Genomic DNA, 13,829 nt, shown 5'->3' with positions numbered 1-13,829 from the left:
ATATATATATATATTTCTACTTTCTGAGAGAAGGGAGTGGTCACTTGGGTAGGCATGGTCACATGGAGGTAAGACACTGAATTAAGCATTGGAAGATGGAATAGATTTAGTGGACAGATATTAAGGATCTGCTTTGTGCTAGAGACTATGGTAGGTAGAGGGTACTCAGTGCTGACCAAATAGACACAGTTTCTGCCTTTACAGATCTTACAACCTATCAAAGGAGTCAGACATTAAATAGATAAACAAGTGACAAGCACTATGTAGGATATACATAGTGTGCAGTGACATAAAAATGGTGGCTGTTCTGGATGTAGTGGCACATCACTATAATCAATCCCAGCTATCCAGGAGGCTGAGGCAGGAGAAATGTAAGATCAAGAGAAGCAACTTGGCAAGATCCTGTCTCAAAATAAAATTTAGAGAAGGGTTGGGGATGTGTCTCAGTAGTAGGGCACTTGCCTAGCATAAGCAAGGACCTGGGTTCAATCCCCAGTACTACAACAACAACAAAAACACCAGGCAGCCACCTACTCTGCACTCTGAAGTGAGGGAAGGTAGTGGGTTTGGGTTTTGGCCAGGTGTACCCCGCCTGTGACCAGTGGGAACGGACAAGTCCTCCTCTGGGCCTTCTAAAAACAGTTAGCTTGCCCCCATCCCTATTTTTAAATTTCCTGTAAAAATGAGGATTTTACACTTGCACTCCTAAACCAAATTATTTCTTATTGTTAATGGCATATATGAAAGAGATTTTCATGAAAAACTAGGAGTTAGAGAAGAAACAGAAATTAAATGAACTGCTAGTCAAAATTTCTCCATTTCGCAGAGTGGGTCCCACTCTTCCCCTGACACTGAGTTATTCCTGGGGTTTCAAAGGAGGAGGCTTTGAAAACAATCTGTGAGCTTCTCCTAATTGAAATGAAACACAATGGAAATTGAGTAAAAGATAGATGAGGCGATCAGTATTTCATATAAAAGTATTTTTGATTTATTATATCAATTACATAAAAGCAATGTGTGCTCATAATTTATGAGAATGGAAAAACTTTGGCAAACAGGGCAACTAGCTTTAAAGTTATGAATGTTTGAAGATCTCTATTTGAAATAAGTTTAAAAAATACAATGTATCCTGCTGGATGTAGTGGTGCACGCCTGTAATTCTAGCACTCAGGAGGCAGAGGCAGGAGGAACTGTGAGTTCAAGGCCAGCCTGTTCTACATAGTGGGGCCCTGTCTCAAAACAAAAACAAAAACAAAAACAAAAACAAAAAACCCCAACAACAACAAACAAACAAACAAAAGCACACACACAAAAAACCAAACCCCCCAAATCCTACTGTTTCTTTTGACTTAGCAAAACATTCATTCTTCTCACTTCCAGAGTTAGTCTCCAGTATAAGCCTGGTTGCCCCTTTTAAGAGGCTGGTGTCCATGTGGTGTGCATCTTTACACTTTTTCCCCCCTTTGGGACTCACTACCGATACCAATGATTCCCAAGTAAATCAGTGGCTCCCTGTTAGCAAAAGGAGTACACACTGATTATTCCTTGCGGGGGGGGAGTCACTAATTGAGACGCGACTGAAACGCGTGGTCACCTGCTCTCACGAGGCGCACGGCACACTCGCCGGGGGAAATGCCGTGCAGGTCGCCCTCAGGCCCGATGCACATAGTCGCTGCCACAGGCTTCCCGGACACTTTCAAGGCCTCCACTGCCCACACAGCTTCCTCGACGTGTTCAAAATACTGCAATCAGTTAGGGCGAGAGTGCTTTTAATCACGCTTCCCACAAAACCCTGCGAACACTTATTCTGTTGTCCATTTTCAACACTGCGGAGAATGGAAGGGCAATTTCTCAGTGTGCGTTGCAGCCCAGAGTCTTGAAAAATACTCTGAGAGATTAACTGCATCACTTTTAGCGGGAACCTTAAAGTGGAAAAAGACTGCAAAACATAAATGTTATTGTCATGGTCGGTGCCTGACCCACAGGGACAGCGTGCACGTGCCCTGTCTCTGATCGTGGCTTTGTTTACCTCTGCGATGAGGAAGTCCACGTTCTTCTTCACGAAGACCTGTAACTGCTGCTGGAATATTTTTTTAACTTCAGTTTCACTCTTGCAGCTGAGGTATGAAGGTGTCTGACTCACACCCCCTGCGACCAGGGCGTCCCCCTCGTCAGCCACCTGCCTGGCGATGTCACAAGCCGCTTCATTGACTTTCTCCCCCTAAAAGGAGTGAGGATGGGGTACATTTACCTTTTCATGGGAAACTGAGATTAAAAATTATGACTCAAGTGCCTGCAGCTCAGTTGTAGGCTTATCATTATGATTTTATTCTGGAGAAAGACAGTTAAGGAGCAGCGCAGGGCTTTACCAGGTTGAGTGGCTTGCAAAAGCACCACTGATGATAGTAACAAACCTAGTGGCAGTATCTGGAATGTTACACCAAAGAGCTAGGAGAGGGTCAGGGTTTCTAACTGAAAAGATCTGATCTGGTATCTACCTGAGTTGCATTTAGATGAGCAATTGGCAAATAGTGATGGGAATGATGATTACTAGAATTTGTTTGTTCGGAAAAGGTCTCACTGTGTTACCTGTGTGGCCCCGGCTGACTGAAGTTCTGAACCTCCTGCCTCAGTGGAGGAGTAGCTTGGATTTTACGAGGTGTATGGCAAATGGTCAGCTTTAATTGTCAATAAGATAAAAATTCAATGAAAATGACAACAGAATTCATGACTTTTTGTTCTCACGTTAAATGTATACTTTGTAAGATGTATTCTAATTATTTAGAAAATTTGAAAATTTGACCCCAAGCTGGGATTGATTTTTTTGGTTTGTTTTTGAGACAAGGTCTTTCTGCGCTACTCAGTTTCTGTGCTACGCAGGCTGGCCTTGAACTCCTGGGCTCTAGCACTTGTCCTGCTTCAGCCTCCCAAGTAACTGGGAGTAGAGGCATGCCACTGAGCCCTGCTGGGTTAGGGGTGCAGCTCAGTGGTGCAGCATGTGAGGTATTGTTTGATCCCCAGCATGGCCAAAAACAAAACAAAAAACCCTTCCCTGTGCATTTTGGAGTGCAGAAGGCTCAGTTTTGATAGGGTCAGTGGTTTGCCCAAAAGCTCAGAGCTAACTGCAAAGGCAGACCCCACTCCATGCTCTTGTACTCCTCTGCTTCTGACCTTTCCTATCTACCATGCACAGTAACAAGTGAGTGTGTAAGGGTGCCGTCTTTACTCAGCAACCTCCTCAAGACTGGGAAAATAGCTGATCATTAAGTGATTCCCCTTTAATCTGCTTCATTAAACGCTTTTCTGTTGATTTTAGAGACTCCAGCTAAACCTAGAAGTGTCATTAGCCTGCCACACATTTCTGTAATAGTAGAAGGAGAAATCTAAGAGGCTCCAGGTTTTCTCTGTAAGAATCTGGTGGCCAAGTGTGTGTCTGTGGTGCCCATCAAGGCATGCCAGGCCAGCATACTCACAGATATCTTCTCCGCCACGTAGTTGCCCCTATTCTCCAGCTTGTCCTCACTGGCATAAAAGGTGAAGGTCTGCATGACGTTGGACCCGGCTCTTAAGAACTCTCGATGGAGCTGGCGAACTGGAGGCCGACAGCATGAAGAAGGCAGTCAGTTCTATCTACTCATTAACTCACGGTGTTTCAAAGGCTCTCAGACAAACAAGCATGCGATGACTGCTTAGATTTCTAGCTGCTCGACATGTGACCATCTTGAGGCTTAACAAGAGGGAGATCTGGGGTCTCCTGGCAACTCTGGCAGACTTGTGCTGTCTAGACTGAGGGGTGACACGGTGGGGTGCTCACATTTCTGTATTTGCTCATGTTGTTTACTGTTTATTTTGTTCATTGTCCGATGTGTTCATTGGTCACTGACTGCATTTTGGAAGGCATTCATGGACACAAGGATGAACAACCATTGTCCTGTGCCTGGAAAACTTTATGAACCATCCAAGAAGAGGAGCAAGGCAAGGGTGTCACTCTCACCAGTCCTGCTCTTCAGCACAGCACTCAGAGATTTAGCCAGAGCAATCAGGCAAGAGACATAAATAAAAGGGTACATATAGGAAAGGAAGGCTTCAAACTATCCTTATCCACAGATGACATGATCTTCGTGTAGAAGACCCAAAAAACTCTGGGAAAAGACTCTTAAAGCAATAAATTTAGCAAAGTAGCAGGTTACAAAAATCAAGGTGTTCCTGTACACCAAAATGAACTCACTGGGAGAGACAGCAGGAAAATAATCCTATTCACAATAGCTTAAAAAATTAAGCATCTAAGAACTAACCTAACCAGGGATGTAAAAGACCTCTATAATGAGAGCTGTGGTACTCTCGAAAGAGACTGCATAAAGAAAGACAGCTTCCATTCCTGGATAGGCAGAACCAATATTGCCAAAATGGCCATATTGCAAAAACAAACAAACAAACAAACAAACAAAAAAGATACATAGATTTAATTCAGTACCAATAGCATTCCTCACAGAACTAGAAAAATGTCACCCTAAAATTCATTTGGAACCAGAAGAAACTCAGAATAGCAAAAGCAATCCTGAACAAGAGCAAGGCAGTAGGCATCACAATCCCAGATTTCAAATTATGTTACAAAGGTACAGTTATATAAACAGCATGACACTGGCATAGAAACAGACCTGTGGGTCTGTGGAATGGCGCGGAGGAGGTAGAAACAACCCAGGGACACTCAGCCATCTGACCAGGGTCCAAACGCATGCTGGGGGAAAGACAGCCTCTTTAACAAATGGTACTGGGGAAACTGGATGCCCACATGCAGAATGAATCTAGATCTATGTTTCTCCCCATTACTAAAAAGAAATCAAAATGTATTAAAGACCTAGAAATAAAAACAGAAACACTGAATTTTTCTGGAAGATAAAACAAAGCAAAACTTCTGACAATTATAGGGATAGGGAAGCTCATTCTGAGCAGAGCCCCGAAAATGCACAAGAAATAACAATCAACAAAAGGGGTCGTATCAAAGGAAAAAGTTCTGTATGATAAAGGAAACCACCAACAGAGCGAAGAGAAAACCAACAGAATAGGAAAGTTTTTCTCCAGCTACTTCTTGGACAGAATATCTATAATATAAGAAGAACTCAGAAATTAGCCCCCCCCCATTAAAGACTGGATAAAAAGTGGGCATTTGAGGGCCAGGGATTTAGCTCAGTGGTTCCACAGCCTGCTTTGCAAGCACGTGGTCCTGAGTTCGATCCTCAGTACAAAAGGGGGGGGTGGGCAATTGAGATGAATAAACACCTCTCAGAAGAAGTATGAATGGCCAACAGGCACATGAAAATATCTTCAGCATCTTTGGCCATTAGAGAAATGTGAATTGAAACAACACCAAGAATCCATCTTACTCCAGAAAGAATGGCTGTCACCAAGAAATCAAATAACAACAAACACTGGCGAGATTGTGAGACAAATGAAGCCCTTCTGCATTGCTGGTGGGAATGTAAGATAGGACGACCACTATGGAAATCAGCGTGGAGACTTCTTAAAAATTAATAACTGAAATTCCACTTGACACAACTATACTTTTTTTTTCAGCTTTAATTGAGTTTATTGGTACATTTTAGGGATACAGTACAGTTACATTCATTGTGGCACAACTGTACTTTTTCTGGGTAGCTTCTTGAAAGAGTTAAAGTCATGATATCACAATGATCCATGCATACCCATGTTTATAGCAGCTCAACTCATAATAGCTAAATCTTGGAAGTAGCTTATGTGCTCATCAACAGATGAATGGATAAAGAAAATGTGCTATATATACATACAATGGAGTACTGCTCAGTCATAAAGAAGGACAAATTAGAATCAGTGGTAAGAAAATGATGCACCTTGAGTCCATAATACTAAATGAAATAAATAAGACACAGAGGGTTAAATATTGCATGACTTCTCTTACATAAGAAGCCCAATGTATAAATAATTTAAAGAGCAAAATAAAGAAGATAGGTAACAAAGAGGTAGATTCTATAGAGATGGGAAGGGGACCTGGGGAGGGGACAGACAGGAGGGAGGAGCAGGAAGGGTAATTAAAAAGATGGAGATTCGATATGCATTATGTACCAACTCCTCATGCTGTTTGTATTTCCTATGTATCACAAGCATATACTAATCTTACAAAAAGGAATAAGTGATTATAGCACAGTGTGCACGGGCTATGCAGGAAGAAAAGCTGATTTCTACCATGGACGTGGGGCACAGGGATGAGGGAGGCACCATAGAGGAGTCATTTGAGCTGTACTGTGTTTTTGTTTTTGTTGTTTTGAGACAGTCTTGCTATGTGATCCAGGCTAGCCTTGAACTTGTGACCCTACTTTCTCAGCCTCCCATGTGTAGGTTTACAGGTGCACCTCCATACCAGGCTGAAGCTGTAATCTAAAGAAAGCATCGTGCTAGGTAGAGAGGATGGGGAAGGGCATCCCTGCAGCAGAAGCAGCCTCTGTGTTCCTGGAAGCCTTTTAGTGCAACGCTTCCCAAACTGTGGTTCCTCCACAGTAGCACAGGTTGATCATATATGCTGGCTCCTGGGCTACCTCACAGACCTACTGAACCCACACCTCCATGTTTGGGGCTCAGGAATCTGTCATGTGAAACAAACTTCACTGTTGAAATAAAAATTTAAGCTTCTAGTTCTACTAATTTCATCTTTATAAAAACGATAATCCCAGCACTCAGGAGGCTGAGGAAGAAGATTTGGCATTATGAGTTTGAGCCCATCTTAAAGTACATAGCAAGATTCTGTCAAAAAGAAAGAAAGAAAGGAAGAAAGAAAGAAAGAAAGAAAGAAAGAAAGAAAGAAAGAAAGACAGAAAGAAAGACAGAAAGAAAGAAAGAAAAGGTCCCAGCCTTATTTTTGTAAATATAAAATTTGTATATATGTTCTGGGTTTCACAGTGTGGATAAAACTCTTTTACTTTGGATAATATTGAGGGTTGTGTTTTTGTGCTTTTTCGACAGAAATATTTTGTACTTCTGCAGAAACAGATGAATAAACCGAAGAATACTATCAAGAGAAGACACAACTCAGTCAACTTTGTAGCACTTTCCAGGGTGCGTTGTGTTGAATGTGTGCCAGGCACTGTTGTAATACTTTCCCTAAAACTTTTTTTTTTTTTTTTTTTTTTTTTTATCAGGACCTTGCGCTTGTGAGGCAGGCACAGTGCCACTGAGCTAAATCCCCAGCCCCTTCCTAAAACTTTTCAAACCTTCCTAACAGCTACATGGCCTTGGGGCGTGAGCCAGGCAGTCTGGATCCAGGTCTACGGGCTTCCCCTCAAGCAGTGCCGCTCCTAACACTGTTTCCACTGCCCCATACCAAGTTCCACAGAATGCGCTCTTTCATAAAACATGAGAAGCAACGGTTCACCTTGTTCCTCCACTTTCATCTGAAAGACTGGGCTCTCTCAAAGTTGTCTGAGCAACCTCGCACAGTGGGTGTCATCTCATCTCTGCTTCACCTTCTCAGATCCCCAAGGACCACCAAGCCCAGCCGGAAGGGCCTTGACTCTCCTCAAACCTCCCCTCCTCATCTCACTCTGAGGTGGCAGGCAAAGCCGTCAGTCCACTCTCACTCCATCCGGCCAAGAAGGTGGAGCCCACACCAGGCCTCGACTGTCCTGGGGGCCATAGTGGTGCAGCAACCAAGAACCCGCCCTCCAATATAGGCAGACAGATAACAGCAATAAGGATAGAAACAAAACCCGACAGTGCTCTCCAGAAAATAAGGCAAATAATAAAGAGGTGACAAAGACAACTAAGGCCGAGTTGGCTGCAGACCCCACATCCTCACCATGCAGGCTCTTCCTGCAGCTGCCTTTGTTGCTGCTGATAACACGCAGGTGTGTGTCAGGCCTATGGCAGGAGAAGGGCACAGAGATACAAGCCTTGTACTCACTTGGCACCGCTGCAAACAGCCTGTCAGCGGCAGAGCTCCAGAAAGATGGTTGGAGATGTGGTTCAAGCTGCTTCCAAATTAGGGTTTCCCTGTCCTCCTCTGCTCCCTGCTCCTTCCCAGTGACAGCTCTGTACACACACCTCCCTCTCCTCAGAGCTGGCTCCTGGATGGCCGACCTGCAACAGCTGCATTCAGGACTAACCCTCAGAAACCACTGGAAAATGTCATTGTGGAGCTGGGGCTTCCTCCACCAGAATGCACGCTCCCAATTGCTGGTGGCAGGAGGGTCTCTGTCAGTGGCTAGCAGCACTATTTAAAACTCTAGGCAATAGTCGAGAGGGTTCGCTGTGCAAGGGAACAAGCAGGCTGCAGTTCTGTAGCTTTTTTTTTTTTTTTTTTTTTTTTGGTACCGAGGATTGAACTCGGGACCTTACACTTGTGAGGCAGGCAGTGGAACCACTGAGCTAAATCCCTGACCCTAGGTGCTGTATCTGACACCTGAAGTGCTCATGCAGGTCACAGGCAATGGTAAAGACGTATCCAATATGGACTGTGGAAACCCATGGTACTGCTGGAGCCTTCACGGACCTGGAGGAAGAGAACTATCCCCAATTTAAGGCTAAGGTCTGAAAAGTCTGAGGGTTTCCTGGGTGACACAGCCAAAGAGCAGAAAGAGCTGGAAATCTGGCCAGGGACTAAGCTCTAAAGAAGCAGAGCTCCAGAGATTGAGCGGTCAATGAGGCAAGCTGGATTGCCAAAGTCATGGCCCTGGTTAGGAGGAAATGGGACCCTGGCACTGGGGGTAAAGATGCCTGAGGTACCTCATTAAGAAGCATGAGAAGCCCCTGAATACTCGGGTGTCCGTTTTAAAGATGAATGCTTTTTTCTTGAGGACCATACAGAGGTCACTGCCTTGTGAAAGCACCTATCCCCTCCGGTTCTCTGCCCCCACTCTGGCCAGCAGAGATTTATGTTCAAGCAGTAAAGTAGGAGGGAGGAGCCTTTGTGCAGGTGTGGAGCAGGTGGGCCTCTGGCTGCACCTGGGGCTGGGCTCAGGTGATAGAAATTTAGTTCATGGCCAATGCACAGTGGAGGGAGTCAGTGAAAGTGACAGGTGCCATGGGCTGCAGAGGGGGAGCAAGAGCCAGGGACGCTAAGCTGCTGCAGATGGAAGGCACAGTCTTGAGGTCAGGGGCACTGATCACAGAGATTTCAGAAGGGGCAGCCCTTCTGGTGTGGGTGCAGGCGAGGGTGGGCTGCTCAGTGGGGTGTGGCAGGGTGTGCAACGGAGAGGGAAGGGGACACAGGCACCGCCAGGCATAGTGCAGGACGGTTGTCCGCAGTCACCGAATGGTGAGGGGAGGCAGAGAGGAAGCAGTGAGCCAGGTGCCAGGGCAGGGACCAGGAGGTGGACGGTGGACAGCAGCAGGGAGAGCTGTTGTGCTGTCTACCGTGTTACACTGTCACCCTTCATAGTGCCACAGCGGTCTGGGAAAGTGTGGCCTGCCTGCCTCGGCTTGATGGCTGCTCCAGGACTTGGAGCAACGTGTGAGAACTCAGAGAAGAGCCTGGCACCGACCTGCCTCAGGGTGCTCCACTGCAGCTTCCGGGGTCCAGGGTCCCGCCTTGACGTAGCCCCTCTTCTCCAGGGCGAAGACAAAGCCTCCATCTCCGATCACCACCTCTCCGGCGTTCAAGCGCTCTACGATGCCCTGCAGTTACAGGCAAAGGGGAAGAGGAGTGACTGGAGCTCTTAAAACAATTTTCTGTCTTCAGTATGTGTGCTAGTATATTTTTGAGAATTATGATTTCTGTAGAACTCCCTAAAAACATGCATGTTTTATACATAGCTCCCTGACAGAGCGTCCCTGTAAAGAAAATGTGTATACTCCTGTGCATGTGCTGGTGTTTTTCAAAACACATGAGTTTTAGCCTGGGCTGTAGTCCGGGGCGGGGCAAGGTCCTGGGTTGACCCCCAGCACCACAAAAGAGAAAAGAAAGGACTCGAAGAGTACTGTGGGAGAGTGATATGTTCGAAGAACCATTTTCTGAGAGATTAAACATTTGTTATAAAGCCTTAAATCTATACTTATGTCTTTTCTTTTTTCATTCAAAATTGTATCATTTAAAAACTTGTACAGATTTATGGACACAGTGTGACAATTCATTTCCTACACAAAACATGGAAATGATCAAATCAAGGTAATTAGCATATCATGTCCTTATATTTTTATCCTTTCTCTTTTATCATTTCTTTATATTGGGACCTTCAAACTCCTCTTGTCCAGTTCTTTAAAAAATACATAATAGCCAGGTGTGGTGGTGCACGCCTGTAATCCCAGCACTTGGAAGGCTGAGGCAGGAGGATTGTTGTGAGTTCGAGACCAGCCTGGGCTACACAGTGAGTTCCAGAATACATAGTGAGACCCTGTCTCAAAAAACAAACAAACAAACAAAAAACCCAAAAAACCAAAACCCCCCAAAAAACCAACAAAAAAAAAATCCATAATAAGTTGATGTCAATTATAGTTGCCCCACTAAATCCCACTTTTCTTTCTGGCATTTTGGGGTTCAAAGCCAGGGCCTCATGCATGCTAGGCAAGTGCAGCACTGATAAGCTGTGCCCCCAGCCCTGAAGCGCAGAACTCATTGTTTTTCTTTTCTTTTAAATTTTTGTTTATTCTTTCTTTTTCTTTTTTGTTTCTTTTTCTCCCCACTTTTAAAGCACACATTCTTAAAATTGTGATTGCTAGCCTTCTTACTGTAGAGGATCACAACTATTTTAAAGTGGAATATAATGTTATTAAGGCATTTTAAAGACTAAAAAGTCGCAAGAGCCTTGGTAAAGATGGATGAAAGCGATTCTAGCAAAAGGTGGTCAAATTATGTATAAGATCTCTCTCTTTGGCATCAGGGCCACATGTCCTCACCGGCCATGGTGTTGTAGGTTTATGGCATTGATACTTTACACTTGCGAAGAGCAGGAAAGAGACAAGGAGAATATTTATACAACTTCCTGCCCAGGCTTCATACCTATTCCATTGACCATACTAGGTGAGAATCACTCTGGTGGTAATGTTCGAGATGGGTTTGGAATAGATTTTATTTTATTTTTTGGTACCAGGGATTGAACTTGTAACCTTGCACTTGCAAGGCAGGTGGCGGTGCCACTGAGCTAAATTCCCGCCCTAGTATAGAATATTTTAAAGGGGGTTTTACAGATTAGAAAGGAATTCATTAATGTGACTATTTTTGTCATCTGAATCATAGACTTTAAAACAAAAGGTACTCTACCTTCAATTTAGGTGTCTCTCTCTGCTTTTGAAAATGAAAACTCAAAGCCCAGAGACCTTGAGTAATTTGTACAAGGTCTCTCACACTAAAAGAGCCTTCCTGGCACACCTGTAACCCCAGCACTCAGGAAGCTGAGTCAGGAGGATTGCTGTAAGTGGACTACATCACTGAGTTGAAGGGCAGCCTGAACTACATAGGGAGACCCTGTCTCAAAAAACCAAGCCAAACATCCCTCCCCCAAACCCAGACTTTCATCCTTAAGAAGCATCTAGACTGATTTTATGCAGCAACAGAAGACGGTAGAACCACCCTGAACAAAACACAGAATGTAAAGGAAAAATCAGTTTTGTTCCTTTTACTCCCAAGACTGGCAGACACACCAAGTACTCAGATAAGAAGGGCTGCACACAACTGAGCAAGACATTCATGAGATTTTGTACCCAATTCTTCTCTGCCTTCTCCAAGAGCCCTCATGTAAACCCACTTCCTCCTATCCCACACCACACGGGCAGCGTGCTCACAAGGAAGAGACAACTGACATGCTCAGAGCACTTGTAAGATGGATGCTTCTAAATCGACAAATTACGTAGACTCACTCAATATATATATATATATATTTTGTACTGGGGATCGAACTTGGGACATTGCGCTTTTGAGGCAGGTAGTAGAACCTCTGAGCTAAATCCTTGGCCCACTCAATGTAATTTTGAAAACCAAATATTTGTCATGATTATAAATCACATGCCACATCCCCAAACTACAACTTTAGTCATTATGACCCAATTAACCAAGAGTCTATCTGTATCTATATGAACTCCTACCAATACAGTTATATAAAAATGTGAACAAAGGTCACATAAATTATGTTCATTTGGGTGAAGTAGTTTATGACATCCTGGCAGTTAGCAGTTCTTGTTGAACATATATGTGCTTTCAAACTTTAGTACCACATTGTAACACAGCCTAGCTAAGAATCTGAGATTTGGTGGCTGGGTGGGTAGGGGCTATTCAATAACCATGCTGAACACACGTCTGTTGAGCAATGACACCTGAATATACTAGCTCTTAGAATGTACTACATTTTAAAATGACAACACAGCACAACTGGAAAAAATACAACACAGCACAATTACTTGAATGTCAGACTTATCTGTTCTTATGCTGAACAGATTTTTTAAAAAGTGGAATATGTTATAAAAATATAACTGCCATCATTCTTCAGCCCGGCTCCTGCCGAGCAACCACCACCCCGTCCTTTCTCAAGCCTTGTCCCTGGTAGCCACAACTCCTTTCCACTGAACTCTCCCCTCAGAAATCCCGTTTTGACCTTTTCCTTTCTGCCCCTCTTGTTATAAAAGACCTCATAGCCTGTAGGAGAGCTGCCAGCTGAAGTGTAGCACAGCGGTCTCTCTCAGGTTTGTTCTGAACTACACTGGTCCGGTTCTCCTACCTTGGTTTTTTCCTAACAGAGCCCAGCCTGGGCAGCTTTGCAAGATCTTGTCTCAGAAAGTAACAAACAAATAAAGGGCTGGCAATGTGGCTCAGTGTGAAGGCCCTGGGCTCAATTCCCCGTAACAACAATGACAAAAATCCCTGACTACGTGGATGGAGCCAAATCAAGAAAACACTGAATTCAGACTTCGCCGGAGACCACTCCTGTCCCACCTACGCGGACTATGCATTCTGTCCATTCCTGGATTGGCAGTGATTTTTGGCTCTTTGCAGTGGGGTCCTGTAGCCATCACCCACCACCCACACGCACCCCCCGTGGGGTCGGCCCTTGCCCTAGGTGTCCGGATCATCCTTTTTTCCGGCAGGGCAGGTCCCGGGCAGCCTCCTTCATCCCTCGTTCAGTCCCGGAAGGGACGGCTCCTCCCGTCGCTGCCCCTCCGCGGGATACTGAGGCCCTGCTCCTTTTTTCGGAAACTGTTCCTGGCTCCCCGAAACTCACCTTCCGAGCCTTCTTGCCCGCAACGGGTGCCATGGGCTCCGGGAGGCGGCGCGAAGTGGAAGGAGCGGACCAGACCGGTGGTTCTGCTGCGAGCCCTGGGCGCAGAGTGCTTTATCCCAAGCCGGGTGGGGCGGCTGCCGGGGAGGAGGCGGACCGCCCCGAGGGTGGGACGCAGGGGCAGGGAGTGATAAAAACAATAATGATAACAACAACAACAATAACGATGGTGCTGGTGCCGTCCGTCCCTGCTCCCGCGTGGTTCCCAACCCTGACCTCTCGCTGCTTTCGGATCAGACAGCATGAGCCACTGCAGCCCCGGGGAGAGGCCCCCAAGAGTTCGGCCGGGGGGCCCAAATACTTGTCCAAGATGAAGGAAGTTTCGAGATTACGGAACGAGAGAGAGCTGTGCAGGACGAACTTCTTCCGCAGGGTGATCTCCTGAGGATAGGGGTCCCGTGTCGCGCACACACAAGTGCACAGCAGCCAGAACGCGTGCAAACAGCACTGGCGGAAAAGCCCAACATCCACCCTGAATAGGCTCAAAATGTCCTTGCCTTGCATCCCAACATGCCCTGTGGTTTCTGGTAACACAGAAGTTTCTGGTAAGAATATCTTTGCAGTATTTAACAGGACCAGACTTCTAACATAACGTGA

At 45.3% G+C, this 13,829-nt stretch overlaps 1 protein-coding gene across 1 annotated transcript in view; it reads right to left on the bottom strand.

The window, feature by feature from the left end:
• Positions 1–13,288, bottom strand: part of LOC104858760 (betaine--homocysteine S-methyltransferase 1) — a 19,345-nt gene extending 6,057 nt beyond the window's left edge. The window contains exons 1-5 of the mRNA XM_010619087.3: positions 13,176–13,288; positions 9,510–9,642; positions 3,474–3,592; positions 2,030–2,221; positions 1,595–1,742 (exon numbers count right to left, since the gene is read on the bottom strand). Coding sequence (XP_010617389.1) covers positions 1,595–1,742; positions 2,030–2,221; positions 3,474–3,592; positions 9,510–9,642; positions 13,176–13,208 — 625 coding nt within the window. The 5' untranslated portion in view covers positions 13,209–13,288. The remainder of the gene's footprint in view (positions 1–1,594; positions 1,743–2,029; positions 2,222–3,473; positions 3,593–9,509; positions 9,643–13,175) is intronic.
• Positions 13,289–13,829: the final 541 nt, after the last annotated feature.

This window comes from Fukomys damarensis, unplaced genomic scaffold (genome assembly GCF_012274545.1).
Source record: "Fukomys damarensis isolate Sample0158 unplaced genomic scaffold, DMR_v1.0_HiC HiC_scaffold_1, whole genome shotgun sequence".
NCBI lineage: Eukaryota > Metazoa > Chordata > Mammalia > Rodentia > Bathyergidae > Fukomys > Fukomys damarensis.
The sequence above is the reverse complement of the archived record's forward strand: the minus strand, read 5'-3'. Positions and strand labels throughout refer to the sequence as shown.